Here is a 22903-nt window from a genome sequence, read left to right as displayed (position 1 = left end):
TTTGAAGGCATATATTTCCTTAAATAATTGAAATCGTTTGTTAAAATTGCATAATCTTTCATTTGGCAATGTTTGTCGGTGATCTATTAAATCACTTTTTCATTACTAGTTGAGAGCGCTTATTCGATTTCAGTGAAATTGGCGCTTGTCAATTTTTTTATTATCTCCAAAAAGTAGTAGGTATTTTAATTGAAAAAAAATTCCGTGTCAAAAAGTATGTCTTGTTTTAAGGCAATTAGATAAAATCAACAACCATTTTTTTGGAATTATCGATAGGACCAATGAATCAATTATTAAAAATTCATATAACATTTATTTCAGTAGGTAGGTATATAAACATAAATTGAATAAATAAATTAAATAAAAATATAGATAGTTATAGATACACATTAAATTAAAAACGAGGTGTAGTGGTTTGATATGACAGGTCTTATCATATAGGAAACATTTGGTATAAGTCCTTTATTTTCTAAAAGTTTCGGAGATCTCCTTCTTCAGTAGTATAGTTTTCCTACTAAATATTGCCATCATGATGACTGCAATGACGAGAAACTTGTATACTACTGAAGAAGGAGAGATATCTCCGAAGACGTTTAAAAATCAAGGACTTACACCAAATGTTTCCTATACAATAAGACCTGTCATATCCAAAACTGAAATATAACACAATAAATAATGTACATTATATACAACAAAAATACATTTCGATAATCGGATATGCTTGTGCGAGACTTAGTTCGAGGATGCAAAACATGATTTCATTCTTGTTTGCCTCATTCTCTGAATGAATTTCACATTGAAATTTTCCTGTTTTTCTTCCTCAACCGAACACTTTATATCTTCTTCAATGTTCATTCTCCGAAGGAATTCCTCAGTGAATTTTTCCTGTTCTTCCTCCTTAACTGAACGCTTTATACCTTTTTCAATTTTTGGAGGCGTGCTAGGAACCATAAAATCCCCATACGCTAGCTTGTTCATTTCATCAATGCCAATCCCAGATTCGACATCACACATCATCAGATGTCTCCTTACTGGCTTCTTCTTGACGATCGTATGGAATTGAATCCTCTCAATTTTATTGAGAAGCTTTGTGGTATTTTTCCTCTCGAAATATTGAGGATACAAGAAATTTGTGGTCAATGCTAAGTTCTCATATTTACGAGTTTCAAAGCGCCATGGAACACTCCAGCTTTCCAACTCTTGGAATGTTGGGAAAAAATGAAAACAGCATACTTTTATTTTCGAATTCTTGTCGATTACTGTTTTCTGTTGCTTCACTCTGGTGTAAATCGCATGTCCATCATTGACCAGAATCATCGTCAATGGTACGTCGTGATTATTGATCAATCTAACATTAACGACGTTTTGAAATCTGTCGATTTCTGCGATCTCCACCTTGAAATCCTGAAGCAATGCTAAATCTGTAAAATTTCGGCATGCTTCATCTGACCACGGCATAGCTTCGTATTGGGGCTGAACATCAGCAAGTCTTGTTCTGACTGCTTGAGCTGGGAGTTTACTGAAACACTGCCTCATAAAGAAAATCTTCTTACAGTCTACTTTTCGTGCCATCCCAAAATCGATGAAGAAAAGTTTCACTTTTTTGGCAACTTTTATGCAATCGACTATGACTGCTCGAAAGTAAACTCCATTCAATTCAGCTACACAGAACAAGTTTTTATCCAATAAATTGACGGGAATAACATATGCAGCTGAATTTTCTTCGTAGAATTTTTTCATCTCTTTCGAGGATTTCTCCAAATCAGGGTAGTTCAATGCTATCCAAAATTTCGACGGATCCTCAATGGACACAACAGTAACGTTGTATACGGTGGATCCTTCTCGAAATAGGTTTTTTACTGGAATTGGCTCGATGTTTTGACCTGGCCGAACAATATTGTCAGGTATCACAGGTTCGCATTGATGATATTCTTCATGATCAATCTGCAAAAATAATTATTGTATTATATGTATGTGAACATGAAATTACTTTTTCAAGAAACATTACTTCATAGTCAAATTGTTGAAATATGTATAAAAAGAATGTGTAAAATTTATTGCGAAAACATTGCAACTTTTGCACAAAAGTTTATTATTTTCTACTATACAGGGTGTTTCAAATTAGTATCGAGATTTCAGTGGTGTATTTTTCAGGTCAAAATATGACTTTTTTTCCAAAAACATTAATTTGTTCGTATATAGGTTATGTTGTAGGGTTTACATCATCAAATATGCCGACTGATTGTAATCAGCTACAGGGTGATTTTTTTCAGGGATCAAGACCTTTTTCGCCCTATAAAATTTTTGTATTACGCCGCTGGAGGATTCTAACATATGAAATTAATTCTTTGTTTTGTTCATACATTTTTTGTCACTTGTCATATTCACACATCTGCGATCGTTATCGAGAAAAAAATAATTCGCTACATTTAAGTAAAATTTTCAACAAAAAGAAGGAGTAGTACCACAAGCAAAACACAAAACTCTGCGTATTTGGTTTGTGACCTAAATAACAAGCCTCCTGAAGCATTTCCTAAAAAATAAGAAACCTAATGAACCAATATTCCAAATTTAATATTGCTCGTAATATATCAAAAACTGAAAAAAGAAGAAGAAAAAACTAAAAAAATTTTGAAACTTTAACGCTCTGTAGTTCAGTAACGTAACGAAGCGTTTGCGTACACATCTCTATGGAAAAAAAAGTCTCATCTTGATACTGAATTTTGAAACACTCTGTATAAAAATATAATTCAACTCTTACGAATAATTGCAGTATTTCGATAACGCAAGATACCGGACGGTTAATTACTAAGAATACTTATGATAAACAGTGAAAAAAGTGTTATAAATGAGAACACATTTTTAAAGTAAATTTTGAAGAGATAATGAAATGAAGAGATAATTAAATAAAAAATTAACTCAATTTCAAGATACTCAGAGTAAATTATCTATTAATCAAATAGTTCCACAACGTTGGTATCATTCATAATCGAAGTTATTAACTTAGGTAAGTTAAATTAACTTTTTGTTTTTTCGACTTGAATGTTATTTAAATCAAACTCAAATCCTTTTGTTCAATTTTTCGAGGAATTAGTCTTGAGCACTCGTACAAAAATTTCTACGATTCCGAATTTTGAGCTGGTAATGGAATTGAAAGATATGGTTTTACTAACTGTTAACGAATCCATATCAAACGTCATTCCATTGTACAGGGTGTCCCAAATTCGATGCTTACCGAAAACATCTCGAGAACTATAAACCCAGATCGTTTTTTTCGAAATAATATCAGAAAGCAAATCACGGTTCATATGATCGTTTTAGAGTTATAAAGGAGGGTGAGTGTTTCTTAAATGGGACACCCTATATTTTTCAAACAGTTTTTTAGCCGAAGATTTTTCGAAAACCGTCCTGTTATCATCCGTTTTGAAGATATTGAGTTTTGCGACTTCATTTTTTATGGGACTACTTTTACAGGAAGGCCCAAACTCGATGGCCCATTAGACGTTTCTGGAAAACTAATCAATATTTTGAGCTGAAAATTTGCATATTGGGGTTTGAGACAATGATATTTCTCCCTAAAATATTTTCAGATCTCTACAAGTTCCGGTTATACAGGAAACAGACTACTACTTCCTTATTTCAAATGGCACACCTAGTATATTATTGCATCATTAGATAGCTTTTTTGATGGAAAATTCGGCAATATGCCATACCTTGGGTAAAAATTTAACGGTTCATGAGTTATCGGGATTCTTATGAAAAAAAAGTTGGCGATGAGGACTCGCATTTTTTCAAATATTTCAGCAGAAAAAGCCCTTCGAAAAAAAAATTTTTTTTTTCGATTCCGCAAATACGTAGTATTATAAGATTGTTTTCGGCTTGGACCAAAAATGTACAGGGTGTTTATAAGAGGATCATTAACTTGGACAACTCAAATTCATCAAAACTCAAGATTTTACGTAGAATCGACTGAAATAATAAAAAATATAGGTTCTAATTTGAAAATCTTGAGTTTTGATGAATTTGAGTTGTCGAAGTTCATGATCCTCTTATAAACACCCTGTACATTTTTGGTCCAAGCCAAAAACAGTCTTATAATCCTACGTATTTGCGGAATCGAAAAAAAAAAATTTTTTTTTTCGAAAAAGGCTTTTTCTGCTGAAATATTCAAAAAAATGCGAGTCCTCATCGCCACCTTTTTTTTCATAACAATCCCAATAACTCATGAACCGTTGAATTTTTACCCAAGGTATGGTATATTGCCGAAATTGTCATCAAAAAAGCTATCTAATAATGCAATAATATACTGGGTGTGCCATTTGAAATAAGGAAGTAGTAGTCTGTTTCCGGTATAACCGGAACTTGTAGAGATCTAAAAATATTTTAGGGAGAAAGATCATTGTCTCAAACCCCAATATGCAAATTTTCAGCTCAAAATTATGATTAGTTTTCCAGAAACGTCTAATAGGCCATCGAGTTTGGAACACCCTGTATATAAATATTTCGCACTTATTTCGAGATTTCATTATCTTTCTGTCAATTGTACAATTGTAGTCGATTCATATATAGGCTGTCCCATAAAAACACCAACTCTCCTCTATATCTCTAAAACGGTAATTGATTTCTATGATCTATTAACGATTTATGAATTCAATTATCATACGGCATCGCATTGTCCAAAACAACCCTAGTTTGAAATTTCAAGAATTTAGAAAAATACACAAATTGAGGTAAATGCATTTTGTTGAAGTTTAGAAATTCTTGGAATTCCTAACTATGGTTATTGCGTGTCACCTTTATAACGTATAACGAATTTTAAATGCTAAATACTGCCGAGTACCTACTGTACCTAGTGTATTTGTCCGTAAAAAGGGTCCGCTCTAGAGGCAGGCAAACCGGTATTTTGCCGGGGCGGCAAATAATAGAGAGTGGCATTTTCTACTTTTTCCGAAAAATTCGAATTTCCGGAAGAATGTATTAGACAATTTTTTTTGTATTTCATCGAATTTCATAGATGATTTCTTATATCAAATTAACTAGTGTCAAGCGTTGGCTCATTCGAATTTAAAATGGTGGTTCATCCGATTGCTTTACTCGAAAATCTCAAAAAAAAAAAACGAAAAGTTCGATCGATTTATAAATTAGAAGCCAAGCAAAAAAATCTGAAACCTGAATTCAATTCATAAAGTTCATCAGTGGTAAAATCATCAGAAGGCTGAATATTATAATTATTTTGTTACTTATATTTTATAATTCAATGTCAGTTATCTTCCAGCTTAATATTTATTCAGTGTGATAAACTTCACGCATTTTTATCGAAATTATTATAAGAAAGGAAAAATATGTTATTCCTTCAATAAAAATTAAGGGAATAACAAATTTCTACTTCCCTGAAATACAAACACCGAAAAACATAAAATTGCCAATCGGTAATGAAATCGAAATCTGTAAAATAATATTTACTCAAGATACAAAACATGCGATATTTCGGATCTTAATTTTTCATATTTTCGTTGATACGAATTTCTGAATTCATCTTCAGCATCATTAACTAACTATCGAATCATTAGGGGGATCGTGGTAATTTTCAAATTGAATCACTGTAAGAATATAACAAAAACAAACATAGCAATTTAGATAAAGGGGCTTTGGAACTAATGAAATATCTATTTTGAAGAATGAGTTTAAGATAATAATAATTGATGATAGTTACCTCTGAATAGTGACCGATGAGATCATTGTTGAATTCATGTTCCTCTTCTTGTCGAACAGGTAGCAATTGTCTCTCGTTTTCAGGGTCTTCGTTCAAGAAAAAATTTTTCACAGGATAAATATTCATTTCGCCCAAATCTGATTCTGACCTCTCATTCGTACATTCAATAGATTTTCTACGGTTGTAGAGTCCATCATTCGAAATGTTGATAAGTGTCTCGTTTTCAGGGTCTTCGTTCAAGAAAAAATTTTTTACAGGATAATGATTAATTTCGTCAAAATCTGATTCTGACCTCTCATTCATACCTTCAATCAATTTTTTAGGGTAGTAATGTCCATCGATAAAAGTGCTGTTAGGTCCCGGTTTCAATGAAATATCGAAACCAAACATCTCCTGGAAACTCTTTTCTTCCGAGGTCTCCGAAAATTCAATATTTTCCACTGAATTCTGCCTTCGTTCTGCATTGAGATTTGAGTCACTGAAAAGATAATATATGTAAATTAATTCTACCAAATTACATCCAAATATTACTTATACTTTATGCGAAAAGTTTTTGAAATAAAATGATGTACGACAGAAACATAAAATTTTCAATTCGATTTTGAATTGTAAACATTCAGATTAATCAATGCATAGTCTACCCTAAAGGAATAAATTTTCGAAAATTAATTACTTCTTTGGGAAAAAAGAACACTCAACTTAACTTCAAATATTCAAAGATCAACCCTCAAACTTAAGTCGCAATAACTTTTTCTTCATTAAAATTTATAATAAGAACATTACTTCTGGATAAACTGATCCAACTGAGACAAATAAGGTCTGTTGTAAGTTTCTGCTAGAATTCGTGGTTTTTTAGAAAAGGAAATATCAACAGATAATACGCCAGAGTTGTGGAGGTTAGAATTATTTTCGACCTCAAATTTTAACAATAGGCGCATGTCAAAACGATATTTTTATTGAGATTTTCATTCGTACAAATATAAAATAATTGTGACGAAAAGAAATAATTATAAACTTTTCACAAATCAAAAACTACTTTTTGAGAGCCATATTTAGGGAGAAGCTCAAAACAAAGTTTATATGAAAGATCCACCCAATATTTTGACAAGGAATCGGTCCCTAAATTTTTTCGCAACTATTCTTATACACCCTGTATAATATTCTGTATTATTTTAAAACTTTAACGAAAATATATGACTTAAATTATGAAAAAAAAATAATTCAAGAAAATATAATCGATGAAAATCCTTATATCTTAGAAAATGGGGGGCGCTGTCTAATATATTGTCACAGGCGCAATAGTACCTAGATACGGCTCTGTACTTCATGCGGAAAGTTTTTGAAAACAAATAAACTGGTGTACGACAGAAACATATAATTTTCAAATCGATTTTGAATTGTATACATTTAAAAACAAGCATTCAGATTAATTGATGCCTAGTCTAGCCTAACGGAAAAAATTTTCGAAAATTAGTTACTTTTCTGGGAAAAAAGAACACACAACTTTACTTCAAATATTCACAACACACAAGTGCCCCAAAAATTTCAACATTTCTGTTATAATTCCGATTCTGGTATTTCAATTGAACTTTAATTTTATAAAATAACAAAAAACAACAAATAGAATTAAATTTACTTACTCGAATCTCGACCTCGATCTCCGATTTGTAGAGCGATTGACTCTTAGCGTAGACCTCTGCATGTTGGCTGAGAAACTTTCACTATAGTACCTAGTCACTTACACTTAACGTTTGACTTTACGGAATGGGACAATTGTATTTAAACCTCCGGTATTTAAGAGTCAGGTAGAAGTTAATTGTAGGGGTGGACCAATCAGAGGCCTGCATTTTTCGAAGTAATTTTGTTCAGAAATCGTCTCCCCTCCTTAATGGGGTTCATTTTGCAAGGGCGTAGATCTTTTTTTTTTCTAGGGGTTTCGTCAGATATGCATAAATTATTTTATCAAAAATGAATATATTTGAAAAAGAACAAACTTCTTTCCCGTGAAAATCATTCAATACCTAAATTTATGATCATAATAAACAGGAAAAACATAAATTGGTTTAAACATGCCTACAAACTAATGACTCAAAAACAATTGTTGGGAAAGAGAAATAAAATCGCTTCTTTTACAACTGCAGTATTGAAATTGCATGACGAGAATGATACAACCGAAAACATGGGGTGTTCTATAACGGATGACAAATGCAAAAATCACAGATGGCAAAATAGGAGGCGACAAGTGGATATAAAGAAAAATGACAGACGTAGACGTGATCGTAGTGCAATAAAACTAATCATCTTGAAAGCCATAAGTAATGAACTCATAAACCGAAAAAGATTTTCTTCTGCTATGCCGATTTCAAAAGAAGTAAAATGATTATTGGTTCATTTTTATTGAAAAATTTTCATTCTTCGTCTTGGCAAGAACTCTGAAAGTTTATATTTTGGTGGGTAATTACCCCCATTCGCCCCCACATATCTACGCCCTGTTCATTGTGTTGTTCATCAGTTAGGTATGTTAAGAAGAGAAAAAGAGGAGTAGTTCATTTTCTTGTATGGTTTAGGATTTCTGACCTATTCTAGATTTTAGATTTAAATGTTGTGGTTGATCCGTTGATGTTGATGTTTGGTTTAAGAATTAAATTTCAAGATGTATTCATCTAATCAAGGTATACTACTGCCAAAAGTCACCACTGAAATTCCAATTTTGATCGGTTCTACCAGGACCAGCATACCACACATTTTGCCGGGACGCAAAGTCAGTTATTAATATTCCTACTTTATGCATATTCTTCAAGGAAGAGTTTTTTTGTTAACATATTTTCTCGATAACTCAGAAATATTTCTCACACGACAAATTTCAATTCAGAAATTTTTGATTAGATACCGACTTCTTATTTATTCTTATTAATGAGAATGTTGGATGGGAATAAGTGTTGTATATACTATTGAAAATTAAGGTGAGATAATTACGAAACTACTCTTTAAAGGTACGAATACACTCTTTTCTGAAGAACAACCTTATATTTAATAATTAAAGATTCATTTTATACATTATAACATAATAAGGAAAAGGTAAATTTATTGTGTTTATTAGATTCATTTAACCTGAAACAACATATAAAAGAATTCACTAAGGTGACATATGTATTGACAACGTGTATTGATAATATTTCTTCGAATTTAAGTGAAAAATGTGAATTGTTTGTTTATTTTAATGGAATATCGGATCACTCAGCTCAAAAATATCCAAATACATCGGTCTCAGTGGGTTTCACGTTTCATACAGATCAGAGAACAGAGATTTGAAAAAATAATTTTCATTTAATAATTCAATATTTGGATTAAACAATAAAAAAACACCGAAATTCCAGCTCAAACAAATGCTAGTAAGCCAAACTTAAAACTGATATAAAGCATAGCTATACAGGGTGGCCACTTTTTCAATGGATTGTATTGGTAACTTTTAAACCATAAGAGTTAGAAGGTCGATCAAATGGAGAAAAAGTTGCATGCATAGAAGCATTATCAAGCAGTTCAAACAAATCGAGATTATAAGGGCCGGTTATTGAGATATCATAAGAAAAGTAAATTCTGTCATTTTGATTCTTCTTTTTTTCCCACTTTATTTCAAATATTATCAAAAAATGTTACAGGAATTTTTTATTCGACAGTAAATTGTTCTCAATTTGACGTAATCAGTTTTCGTATCCAACGTTTCGTGCTCTCTGGGCCACCCTCAACCTCATTTTTTTCAATACGGACCTGTATATTTTATGACACTTTTCGAAATAACTTTTGACGCTGAATTCAACGATAAATCATACAATGTCATTCAAAGTTGATTTTCAGGTGATTTTGACTCTTATTTGCCATCTGTAATTTTTGCATTCGTAATCGGTATGCATTTACTCGTTGTTTTCGGTTTTTTGTTTCAATATCGTCACAAAATTTCAATACTGTTGTTATCAAAGTACTGAACTGAGTAATTCGCATCGAAAAATTGTCTGGGCCGTGTTATACAATTTATTGTGATTCATTCAAATTGCAATTTAATTGTGCAGATATCAGTTTTGAATTGATTATATCTAAACGGTGTTCCTAATGTGTACAAAAGAAAATGACAGAATTCTCGGATCATTTTGAGAAAAAAGTCCTATAACATGAATCTGCAAACCCTTTGGTTTTGAGATACCGGTGTTAAAGTTTTTTTTCTCATAGCACCTTCCCTTCACAAGATATTCAACTTGAATTGGCATAGATTTTCCAATTGAAAGTTTTCATCTTGTGATATGCTTATTTTGTATGCAAATCTACTGGGTGATATTTTTTTTGGAAGGGTACCTGCTTCTTTCCACCAGAACTGGTTCTATAAAAAAATGAGAAGAGAAACTCTGGTCTAGTACAACAGTTTTTGATTTGTTGTAGTTTTGTCGTATCTGCTATCGATTTCGAAAAAAAAATTCAAACAGCTCTCTGGTAATCCTCAGGAAAATCCAGAGTATTATGAAAATCCAGTTAGTAAGCTAAATTAATTATAACTTATGGTACTCATCAACAAATTCTGAAGGGAAGATTAATAAAAATTCGATAAACTAATAAATAATATAAGCATCACTAAAAAGTATGGCTATACAAGAAACACCCTGTATCTCGAAAACAAAGCGTTTGCAGGCTCTGTTTATGGGACTTTTTTTTCTTAAAATTATCCATGGAATATTTTTCTTCGTAACTCCGGTTTAGGAAAACCCATTGTAAGGTGAGAACAATCGAATCGGTAAGAAAAAAAAATATTTTGAGTAATTAAATTCCAACTTCGTTATCAAACCTCTTTTTCTCACTTTACAGATATGAGTAAACGTTGTTGTAAAAAACAAGAAAAAAGAAAGATCTCCGTCCTTGGTTTCGAGATTCCTCGGAATTTCTCGTTGCGAGGCGTATACATGAAAACCGAATTATATTTTTTTCTCTTGATATTTTTGGGCGCCCCTGCAGACCTTGCGCCCGTGGCAAGTGCCACCTTTGCCACGCCCTAGATACGGCACTGGCTGTAATGAGTTCATTAGAGCACTGTTTTTAGAACTGTAATGAACTCATTACGATACTGAAATAGAGAAAGATTATTTATGAACACAACTTTTCTGTAATAACTTTTTCGCAAATTTTACTTAGTGCAGGTAGTATAGATATCGGCTGAAAGTCGTTAGGAGACTCACCTTTCTTTCCATGTTTTGAAATATGAATTACCTACCTATTATGACTGTTTTCCAAGAAGGCCAATATTGAAAGTTTTATTATAGCGTTAGTCATATATACCTACATAATCTTCGTACGATTCCTTTTCTCGAAAGGTTTTTGAGAAGTTTATTGTCAATTTCGTCTATTCCTGGAGACTTACTGGTATTTAATGACTAAGGGTCGCTTTCACAATGTCAGATTAACTTTCTGGTAATTTGACCAAAAGGTATTCGGTGATTTGGGTTTCACAATTTTTTCCTTCAACTGCCATGAAAAGTAGCGTGTTCTTCATAGCTTACTGAATTTCAAAACTATATATTGCTCATTTGAGACAAAGGCGTAGATATACAGAAAGGATAATGGGAGAAGTAAGATTTTTTTTCATAGAAATAAATGGGTGTTTGTATTGTGCCTACATGTACAGTGCATCCCATTTTGGGTGAGACAGCCAGGTTTCTCGCTTGATATTTAAGATAGAGCCTTGCGGTTTTCACGTTCCTGTCCTACTTTTTCGTGAAACTCAAGTTGGTCTAATCAGATTTTGCATAACTGTTTCCGTTCAAGAGATACAGGGTGATTTTGGAAATTGATACTTTTCGGACACCTCCTCCATCTCCGAAGTTATGAGAAATAATGCTGAGGTAAAAACTACGTCTGAATCAGAATTTTGCGTAGAATCCAGTGGCGTACTCAAATTTTTTTTTCGGGTTATGGTTTTGAAGATTCAACACAAACCTATATTTTTTTTAATGGAACACCATATAGAACAACATATCATTACTTCATTGAATTCGTTATTTTTTTCCCTTCAAAATGATGTAGGATACTATATAGGTAGAATGGTCAGAAATGTTAAAAAAACACTAAAACATCAAATAATGATGATTTTTTGTTAATGAGCAATGGATTTTTAATTAATATTTTTAATGGAACACCCTATATATCATTACTTCGTTGAATTCGTTTTTTATATATCATTACTTCGTTGAATTCGTTTTTTTTTCCTTCGAAATCATGTATGATACTATGTAGGTAGGATGTTCAGAAATGTTAAAAAAACACTAAAACATCAACAAAAATATTATTATTATTATTACATCGAATAATGATGATTTTTTTCGTTAATTGGCAATGGATTTCCCCTATAAAAAATGAATCAATTCGATAATTTTCATTTGTGATTTTTATTCATAGTAGAGTAAGCAAACAAAGATAATACACTCATCACTAACATGAAAAACAACAACAAAAAAATAATACAAAAATTTATAAACATTGCATAATATCTTACAGATTAAACTGTTCAAATTGCTGTCCATTTTGTCTTATACATAATTGACAAAAATTTCAATACACCTGAGTGCATTTAACATTTAATATTATAAAATATTGTAAATCCTGGAAAACTGCCTCTGTTGATGCACGAAGTTCTTCGGGACTGTTGTGTCTTTTACTGTAGTATAATATATGTATCAGGGAAAATGGACAGCAATTTGAAGAGTTTAATCTGTAAGATATTAAACAATGTTTATGAATTTTTGTATTATTTATTTGTGGCTATTAGGTAGGTACCTACGTTTTGTTTTTCACGTTAGTGATGAGTGGATTATCTTTGTTTGCTCACTCTACTATAAATAAAAATCACCAATGAAAATTATCCAATTGATCCTCTTTTTATATTGGAAATCCATTGCCCATTAACAAAAAAAAATCATCATTATTTGATGTTTTAGTGTTTTTTTAACATTTCTGAACATCCTACCTACATAGTATCATACATCATTTTGAAGGGAAAAAAATAACGAATTCAACGAAGTAATGATATAAAGGGTGTTCCATCAAAAAAATTAAGGGTTTGTGTTGAATCTTCAAAACCATAACCCGAAAAAAAAATTGAGTACGCCACTGGATTCTACGCAGAATTCTGATTCAGACGTAGTTTTTACCTCAGCATTATTTCTCATAACTTCGGAGATAAAGGAGGTGTCCGAAAAGTATCAATTTCCAAAATCACACTGTATCTCTTGAACGGAAACAGTTATGAAAAATCTGATTAGACCAACTTGAGTTTCACGTTCCTGTCCTACTTTTTTGTGAAACTCAAGTTGGTCTAATCAGATTTTGCATAACTGTTTCCGTTCAAGAGATACAAGGCGATTTTGGAAATTGATACTTTTCGGACCCCTCCTATATCTCCGAAGTTATTAGAAATAATGCTGAGGTAAAAACTACGTCTGAATCAGAATTCTGCGTAGAATCCAGTGGCGTACTCAAAAATTTTTTTCGGGGTATGGTTTTGAAGATTCAACACAAACCTATGTTTTTTTTAATGGAACACCCTATATATCATTACTTCGTTGAATTCGTTATTTTTTTCCCTTCAAAATGATGTATGATACTATGTAGAAAGGATGTTCAGAAATGTAAAAAAAAACACAAAAACATCAAATAATGATGATTTTTTTGTTAATGGGCAATGGATTTCCCATAAAAAAAAGAATCAATTGGATAATTTTCATTTGTGATTTTTATTTATAGTAGAGTTAGCAAACAAAGACAATACACTCATCACTAACATGAAAAACAACAACAAAAAAATAATACAAAAATTTATAAACATTGCATAATATCTTACAGATTAAACTGTTCAAATTGCTGTCCATTTTCCCCTTATACATAATTGACAAAACTTTTCGATACGCCTGAGTGCATTTAATATTATAAAAGGGCGGTTTTGTAAATCCTGGAAAACTGCCCCTGTTGATGCACCAAGTTTTTCGGGAATGTTGAGTCTTTTACTGTAGTATATTATATGTATTAGGGGAAAATGGACAGCAGTTTGAACAGTTTAATCTGTAAGATATTGTGCAATGTTTATGAATTTTTGTATTATTTATTTGTTGCTATTAGGTAGGCACCTACGTTTTGTTTTTCATGTTAGTGATGAGTGTATTATCTTTGTTTGCTTCCTCTACTATAAATAAAAATTACAAATGAAAATTATCCAATTGATTCCTTTTTCTATGGGAAATCCATTGCCATTAACAAAAAAATCATCATTATTTGATGTTTTTGTGTTTTTTTTTTACATTTCTGAACATCCTTCCTACATAGTATCATACATCATTTTGAAGGGAAAAAAATAAAGAATTCAACGAAGTAATGATATATAGGATGTTCTATTAAAAAAAATATAGGTTTGTGTTGAATCTTCAAAACCATATCCCGAAAAAAAATTTTGAGTACGCCACTGGATTCTACGCAGAATTCTGATTCAGACGTAGTTTTTACCTCAGCATTATTTCTAATAATTTCGGAGATATAGGAGGGGTCCGAAAAGTATCAATTTCCAAAATCGCCCTGTATCTCTTGAACGGAAACAGTTATGCAAAATCTGATTAGACCAACTTGAGTTTCACAAAAAAGTAGGACAGGAACGTGAAAACCGCAAGGCTCTATCTTAAATAACAAGCGAGAAACCTGGCTGTCTCACCCAAAATGGGATGCACTGTACAGGATGGGCAAATAAGCGAGGTAAGCGGCTATATCTCAGGATCCACTCATCGTAGGGACTTGCGGTAAAAAATGTTACTACTAAAGTATACCAGAGAACACACTGAAAAGTGTTTTGAAGTTCATACCTCTACCGCTAGGGGGTGTAATAGCTACCGTCGAGTAGAAAAATGAATTTTACTCGAAAATGTTTCATATGAAGTTGAAGAAAAAATATCATCACTGTAATCCTTGGAAAAATCTCTATCTTTTCGAATTGCCACTTTCGATTTTGCGACATCAAATAAGGGTAGGCGAAAGGGAGAAATCTGACAGATTGAAACGACTGTAACTTCAGTTTGGCTCAACATTTTTGAGCAAATTAGATCTCGTCTGAAAGATAATATCTTGTTGATTGAGGACAAAATATAGTCATGATAAATTTGTTTTTGCTGCTTTCGATAGGGGGCGCTAAGTCAGAAGTTCATTGTTTTGTTCATTTTACTCCGAAATTTCAAATTTAATGATAGGATTTTCTTAACAGAAACAGAAGCTGTATCAAATTTGCATGAAAAAACCTGAAGGTCGCAAAGCGATAATTTCAGGCGTTCTGAAATTATGGCCGAAAGAAGATATTCTTCAACTGATGCACTGCGAAAAACCAAATTGTGTCTTTAAGTTCTGACAGAAACAGAAATCCCATCAAATTTGTATGAAAAAACCAAAAGGTCGCAAAGCGATAGCTTCAGGCGTTCTGGAGTTATGGCCGAAAGAAGACACAATTTAGTTTGTCAGTGCATCAGTTGAAGAATATCTTTTTTCGTCCATAACTCCAGAACGCCTGAAGCTATCGCTCTGCGACCTTTTAGTTTTTTCATATAAATTTGATGGGATTTCTGTTTCTGTGATATGGAGAAAAGAAGTCCACAATTTATGTATGACAAAATTATTTTAAAACTTGCCACATTCTTTCTTCATTTTTTAAATTTTTCTTTGTTAAAATGCTTGCACTAGTTTAGTTTTGCTTCAGCAGATTTTGATTTGAAAAGGGAAAGAATCAAAGAAAGGAAAGGAATGAAATAAATTTTTTTTATTGCAATTAAACTCAAAATTTCAGTAAAAAATGAATACATAAATTATGTTTGAAATGAACTCCACCATTCCTTATACAAGCACGTGCTCTCTTTCTTATTTCTTCACTTTTTACTTTCCGCCTGAAATATACTTTAATCTTCTTGCTGCTTCGTCTATTCTAACAGTGTTAGATCCGTACTTCTCGTCGGCCACGAAAATAAACCAGAATTATAATCAAATTTGGTCAACGTAGAAAAAAATTGACGAAAAATAAAGTAAGAATCGAAATCTTTTAAAAATCAATAGATCTCAAATATCAATTAGTCATACTAACACGTCCTTCAAGGTTCACGTCTAATTTGGAAACACCCTGTATTTCAGAAAAGGAAAATTGTATTTCCGAGGTTATCAATTCAATTTCAGATGTATGTAATATGGGGTTTTTCACCAAAATGTGACCCCTCCTTTAATTTTATTACTGAAAGAGGTACAAAAAAATGTTTTCTTCAAAAGTTGCACGAAATCGACTAGTATTTTTTTAAATTATTTCAGAAAATGAAATATATATACAGAGTGGGCACCATATTATTTGCAACTTCATTTTTTCAAATGGAACACCCTGTATATTTTTCTATATTTGACTAGCTCTTTTCCCCCTGATTTCGAATATATAACATATGTTAAGCCTATCTCTCTTATTCTGAGTACCACAGAGTTTCAAATTTTAAGAACCACCTGGCAAGCTAAGTAATCAGTTTTCGAGTGGAAGGCTGCGATAACTCAAAATGCCCGGATTTTGACTTGAGAAAGAAGAAGTTGTAATTCTAAATCTATTATTATATGTCTTTCAGAATGAATAAAAATGAATAGCCATATTTATTCAATCAATACAATGTAAATTGTACCGGCCATGAGCCTATTATCGGCAATTAGTAAAGTGAAAGAGAAATTAATTCACAGATGATTAACAAATTTCGCAGAAGAAAAGAAATTAATTCCAGATCACCAGTTTGGGTTACGACTCACGGAAAATATTAAGCAGCAAATGAACCTCTCACAGACACTGGTACAATATTTCTGGACATGAAAAAGGCATTTGATAAAATGTGGCATCGAAGTTGATGAGATTTCCAACCAAACTTACAAGATTAATAAAATCATATGTGTTAAATAGTAAATTTAGAGTGAATATTGTTAATACCAGGTCGACAATTAGAGAAATTGAAGACGGAGTTCCCTAAGGATCGATGAAAGGACCGCTGCTGTTCAACTTATACAAGGCAGATATACCAAAAATGAATAGATGCAAGATAGTCCAGTTTGCAGATGACATCGCTATCTACTAGCACAGTAGAACACGGAAGCAGTTACTAGTCAGTTACATATAGATTCAGATTAACTGATGGAATACCTCAAGAAGTAGGGATTCAAAGTGAAAACGACGAAAAAAGTTGCAATCTACTTTGGATGAACAACAATAAAAAAAAAAGAAAACAGGAAACGTCAAAATAGAAAATCAGACGATATAATGAAGAAAGAAAGGAGAATATTTGGGAGTAGGTAGAAAATCAGATGATTGAAAAAAAAAGGAGGCAATACGAGTAACTCTAGATGAAAGATTGAATTGAAGCAAACAAGAAGAAAAAAACAGAAAAAAAGCAAGGCAATTGCACAGGAGACTGTACCCGTTGCTCAACCCAAAATGAAAACTTTCCTTAGAAAACAAGCTGAAGATGATATATAAAATGTGCGTTAGGGGTGAAACAGTGAAGCGACTATTTCAAGTGCCTCTTTTCGATGGGCGGCAATTTAGCCCAGTTTGTGGCAGCCCTTTCATATTTCTGAAAAAATATAGTCTTGATTCTTAAAAACAACATGAGGTTGGTCCGCTTTGCTGCATTCATCAACATTCCCTGCAATCAAAATTTCCAAACCGTCTTGAATAAATAACTCATGTCAACCCAACCAAAATAAGCAATATTACTAATTACTCTAAATGAATGAGAAATGGAATGTATTTCACAAAGACGAAAAACAACATTTCGAATTACGTGGATGTTGTTTACACATTCAACATATGGAAGGTAGGTAAAGTTCAAGGAAAATTCCTACGATTCTGAATTCGAAACTAGTTACTGATAAATGCTAAATGTTTTCAGCGGAACTTATGTTTTTAATCTCATTCAGTTTTCGAAGCTCTGCATGCCTTACCGCCCTTTGTATCTTGTGGTGCGATAGATAATCTTTCATCGATCGTATGTGATCGATTGCGAATGTGAGAATCAGATATATTACTTACGCATTGTTTATCGGCCTCAAAGAAATCCAGGAATTTATAATAGGTAAAAATGTCCGAAAAAAGAAGAAACCCATTGGAAACGGCTTTAGAAATAAATGATTAGCAAAATCGCTAGAGATATCAAAAAGGGGGAATTTACATCGAGGTAGGTGATTTTTTTTTTGGGGAGGGGGGAAGGTTATTGATACTTTTTCAGCCGGGGCGCCAAAAAATTCTTTGCTTCAGGCGCCCAAATTGCACGCGCCGGCCCTATATGCAGTATTAGCCTTATATATTATACGATAGACAATAAGAGAGATCAGTTGCAAAGTACACTGAATACAGTTATCAGAACAGCGGTTGGCGCCCCATGGTATATAAGCAACCAACAAATCACTAATCAGAGAAGAATTGAAAATTCAAACTATTGAGAAAATATTTAACAAACTATAAAAGAAGACAATAAAGACTCTACAAGGGCAGTGAAATAGGGAATTAGGGAAGATAACACAAATCCCAATAAGAACGACAGATAAGAGGAAATACATCTTTCGAAAAACGAAGTAAAAGAAAAAGTGAAATAAGAAGGGAGAAAAGTTTCCCAAATAAACAACAGTAGAAAATTGGAGGAATTATAGTAGAGCCATAGGGAAATAAATGCCAGTCCTTAAGCAAAAAGAAAAACTAACTCACAGATTGTACTCTTCTGAATTACATATTACATTATCTCAAATTAAATTGATAATGATATGATTAGCTGTTTCTGAAATTTGATTCACTATTCTGAATAACAACTTTGTTTTTCTGAATTCCAACATCTTAATCATCTGGAGCCGACAACAACATGGCTACCTGAAGGGCAAATCAACCACAACATCACTAGCTGAAATCCTACGAAAGATCGCTGACGCCATTGATGCAGGAAGGAAATGTGAATTATCCTCATGCGATCTTAGCAAAGCTTTTGACAGTATTGATCACTCACTCCTGCTAAAGAAGTTGAGGTGTTATGGAATAAGGGGAGATGCTATGAAGTTGATGACCAGCTACCTTGAAAAAAAGGTACCAACAAGAACAAATAGGTGGAGAATACTCTAACTGGGAACTGGTTGAAAGTGGAGTTCCACAGGGATCAATTTTGGGACCAATTCTTTTTCTGGTATATGTTAATGATCTGCCGACGAATATAGAACAGGTGGATGTGGTTATGTTTGTGGATGACACCAGCTTCCTCCATTCGGCCCTCAACCAACAGGAACTATATGAAAAAGAAAGACATTGGCGGAAGCTCAACAATGGTTCAATGCTAATAGAATGAGGATGAGCCCCAAAAAGACACAATCATTGTGCTTCACACCTAGAGACTCTGAGACAAACTATCTCAAATTCCTTGGATTTCAAATCCAGTCAGATCTAAATTTCTCATACCATATAAATGAACTTGTTGAGAGTCTCTCTAGAGCAATCTTCGTAATAAGAAGAATGGAGCAGGTGGCCGGCCAACAGGCAGCGAGAGTGGCTTTATTTTGCTTTCTTTTTATCGGCAATTTCGTACGGAGTACTTGCTTGGGGAAACATGCCTGGAAGAGAGCGCATATTCGTCAAGCAAAAAATGGCTTTCCAAATAATATGCAATGCAAATAAAACATCGAGCTGTAGACAATTATTTAGGCAGGAAAACATCCTTACTTTGACATCCTTATTTATACTCGCCTGTGTCGCCTACATCCATGCCCATAAAAATAGTTTACAGCTCAATAACTTCAACCATGAGTACAACAACAGAAATGCAAGTAAGCTCATCATCACCCACCACAGACTGGCCACGACCCAACTAAGTATAAACCACCAAGCGGTAAAAATATATAACAGGCTGTGATGTACCCAGCTAGGGTAGGTTCGGTCAATCGTTATACAGTTGAAGGAATGGTTAATCAATACTCTCCAGACTCATCAAAGGGTATTTCTTTCTTACTGGACACTGTACTGATCACAGATGAAAACTCACATGATGTAATTCAAGACTGTGAGCATCAAATGAATGAATTACAGACTACTATTGAATAAGATCATTCTTACTACTTTATGTCTCTATGATATATATTTACTATTTATATTGTATATTCACAACAACCTTGCGAGTTGATAAATACAACACGATCGACAAGGGTAAACATAGTAAATATATTTATATTTTAAGATGGTGTTTGGTTATACGGACCTTGTCGTCTCAAATATGAAAATATACAGGTTCTTCATACTGATACATACTACACCTTCCCTCTTTGAGAGAAAAAAATTTTCTATACAAATATAATTTTTTTTTTTGACTTATATATAGCTTAATATCTATATATACATAATAGGTTACATAATCTCAATGGATCTTACATCTAAAAGGATTAATACAGTATTTTCCTAATTAAATATTTACATCAGTCTCTTAATTCTAGCACTGTTTAGTAATTATTAGTATTATTGTTATGAGAAATACGGTTTCACTCTGTTCTTGTGTACTTCTTTGAGTTTGTTCTTGTCCCTTTTCACAATAATGTTCGGGTTTCGCACTTCAACTATTTCGTAGGGACCGTTAAATAGGGGGTCAAGTTTATTGTCAATGTTCTTATTATTCAAGAGCACCTTATCTCCTACTTTGTAGTTTATTTCATTACATTTTTTGTCGAAAATCTCTTTCCTTTTCAATTTTGCCTTCACCAAGTTTTCTCTAGCATCTTTCCATGCCGTTTGCAACCTATATTTTAGTTCAAGAGGATAGTTATCGAAATTGTAGATTGGATCTACTTGGCTGTTTAAATTTTGTGGAAATCTACTAGGTTTTCCGAAAACTAATTCGTAAGGAGTATAGCGAGTTGAAAAATTCACGGTATTGTTGTATGAAGCACCAATACGGAACCCAATTACTCCAGTTGTTACTTTCCTTAGCTGCGTGCATACGGAGAAAAGCTCCTAAGTGTTTATGCGAATTTTCAAGCGCACCTAGTGTTTCGTGGTGATTAGCTGTTGAATTGAAACGCTTAATTTTGAGTAAATCACACGATTCACTAAATATTCTTGATAAGAATTCAGTGCCTTGGTCTGTAACAACTTCAGATGGAATACTATACCTCAAAACAAAGTTTTGAATAAAAGCCGGAAAGATATAAGGAACTGAGCAACAAAAAATTACGGAATGTACTCAAGACGGAACTGGTGCGAAAAGCCTACTACAGATTGGAAGAGTACTTCACATATCCTAAAAAGTGAAAAAATGTATGTTACTCGTGTAAAAATGTCCATTGTTTTATACTTACCTTTGCAAGTAATGTTATCTGACTGTTTGTATAATTTCAATAACGCTTTGTTTTTTTTCATGTATATTCATATGCCTGTATATCGGGTGTCCCAAACTCGATGGCCTATTAGACGTTTCTGGAAAACTAATCATAATTTTGAGCTGAAAATTTGCATATTGGGGTTTGAGACAATGATCTTTCTCCCTAAAATATTTTCAGATCTCTACAACTTCCGGTTATACCGGAAACAGACTACTACTTCCTTATTTCAAATGGCACACCCAGTATATTATTGCATCATTAGATAGCTTTTTTTATGGCAAATTTCGGCAATATGCCATACCTTGGGTAAAAATTCAACGGTTCATGAGTTATTGGGATTCTTATGACAAAAAAGGTGGCGATGAGGACTCACATTTTTTTGAATATTTCAGCAGAAAAAGCCTTTTTCGAAAAAAATTTGTTTTGTTCCGTTTACGCAAATACGTAGTATTATAAGACAGTTTTCGGCTTGGACCAAAAATGTACAGGGTGTTTATAAGAGGATCATGAACTTGGACAACTCAAATTCATCAAAACTCAAGATTTTCAAATTAGAACCTATATTTTTTATTATTTCAGTCGATTCTACGTACAAAAATAGTGGGGGTCACTTCAGCATATGGCATATTGCCGAAATTGCCATAAAAAAAGCTACCTAAAGATGCAATAATATACTGGGTGTGCCATTTGAAATAAGGAAGTAGTAGTCTGTTTCCGGTATAACCGGAAGTTGTAGAAATTTGAGAATATTTTAGGAAGAAAGATCATTGTCTCAAACCCCAATTTGCAAATTTTCAGCTCAAAATTATGATTAGTTTTTCAGAAACGTCTAATAGGCCATCGAGTTTGGGACACCCGATATACCATTGAATTTATGACTCCCCATATGTAATTTTGATGGATTAAAATGGTAGAATCTTCGTAAATTTACATTGATTACTATACAAATAATAATATAAATAATCTGTATTTCAATTCCTTTTTTTGATTTAGTACAATTTTTCCTTTCTGAATTATATCTTACTATTCTGAAATACATGTTCCCTTTTCTGAAATTATACTCCTATTATCTAAACATCAATTGAAAAAAATATAATTGTAGCAAATGATCTCTAGTATCACTTCCGACGGATTGAAGAAGATTAAGAAGATTGTGGTTTACTCGAGTAAATAATAAAAGAACTGAACCAACTCGGAATCAATCCAATTCGATCGAATTCAGTAGACAATCGAATATTCATGAAAGCAACCGTGAATCTCCGGAGAAGTAATAATGTTCGTGAAGCACCAATACAAGTGAGCACACAAAAAATTTAACAGCATCGTTTCCTTCCACGATTCAAAATACATTTCGAACCTAACCTCACATTCCGGTCCGAAGGATCATATAAGATTTCTCTCTTTTCGAATAACAGCAAACATTTAATAAATAACGCTGCGAAATAAATAGAATTGCAGGGGAAACGTATCAAAAAGGCAATTTAAGCCTGCAAGAGTGGCCTCTGTTATGTCTACAAAGTATAGTATGATTGCCAACGTGACCTGGCCACAAAGAGACGTGATGCTAGCGAATCTGCTTCCTGTGTAAAAGAAAGAATTTTTGTTTTCGCACGACGTGAAGAGTTTTCCAGAATTCTCTTTGCAATCTCTCTCCTATTCTCCTGCTCTTCGTGTGATCAAGGCGCTGATTCGAGTTATCGTTGAATAAATGAATGTTGGAAGGAACTCCATCTCGTGTGCTGTTTATGAATTCGATATATAGTGTTTTCA

The 22903-nt window shown here is 32.9% G+C and overlaps 1 protein-coding gene across 1 annotated transcript; it reads right to left on the bottom strand.

Annotated features, from left to right (window-relative positions):
* Positions 1-340: 340 nt before the first annotated feature.
* On the bottom strand, positions 341-7467 carry LOC123683219. The gene is made up of 3 exons (XM_045622126.1): positions 7354-7467; positions 5714-6191; positions 341-1944 (listed from the first exon to the last, which is right to left on the bottom strand). Exons 1-3 carry the CDS (start codon positions 7413-7415, stop codon positions 733-735), a joined length of 1752 nt encoding a protein of 583 aa, XP_045478082.1. The 5' UTR covers positions 7416-7467; the 3' UTR covers positions 341-732.
* Positions 7468-22903: the final 15436 nt, after the last annotated feature.

This window comes from Harmonia axyridis, chromosome 6, assembly GCF_914767665.1.
Source record: "Harmonia axyridis chromosome 6, icHarAxyr1.1, whole genome shotgun sequence".
NCBI classification, from domain to species: domain Eukaryota; kingdom Metazoa; phylum Arthropoda; class Insecta; order Coleoptera; family Coccinellidae; genus Harmonia; species Harmonia axyridis.
Note: the sequence above shows the minus strand (reverse complement) of the source record. Positions and strands in the feature narration are given on the sequence as shown.

Excerpts from the sequence above, each read along its gene's own strand:
- LOC123683219 (XM_045622126.1), bottom strand. The coding sequence starts at position 7,415 with ATGCAGAGGTCTACGCTAAGAGTCAATCGCTCTACAAATCGGAGATCG. Across the intron at positions 6,192-7,353 it reads AGATCGAGGTCGAGATTCGA|TGACTCAAATCTCAATGCAG; the intron begins GTAAGTAAATTT and ends TTATCTTTTCAG. Across the intron at positions 1,945-5,713 it reads TCATCGGTCACTATTCAGAG|ATTGATCATGAAGAATATCA; the intron begins GTAACTATCATC and ends TTATTTTTGCAG.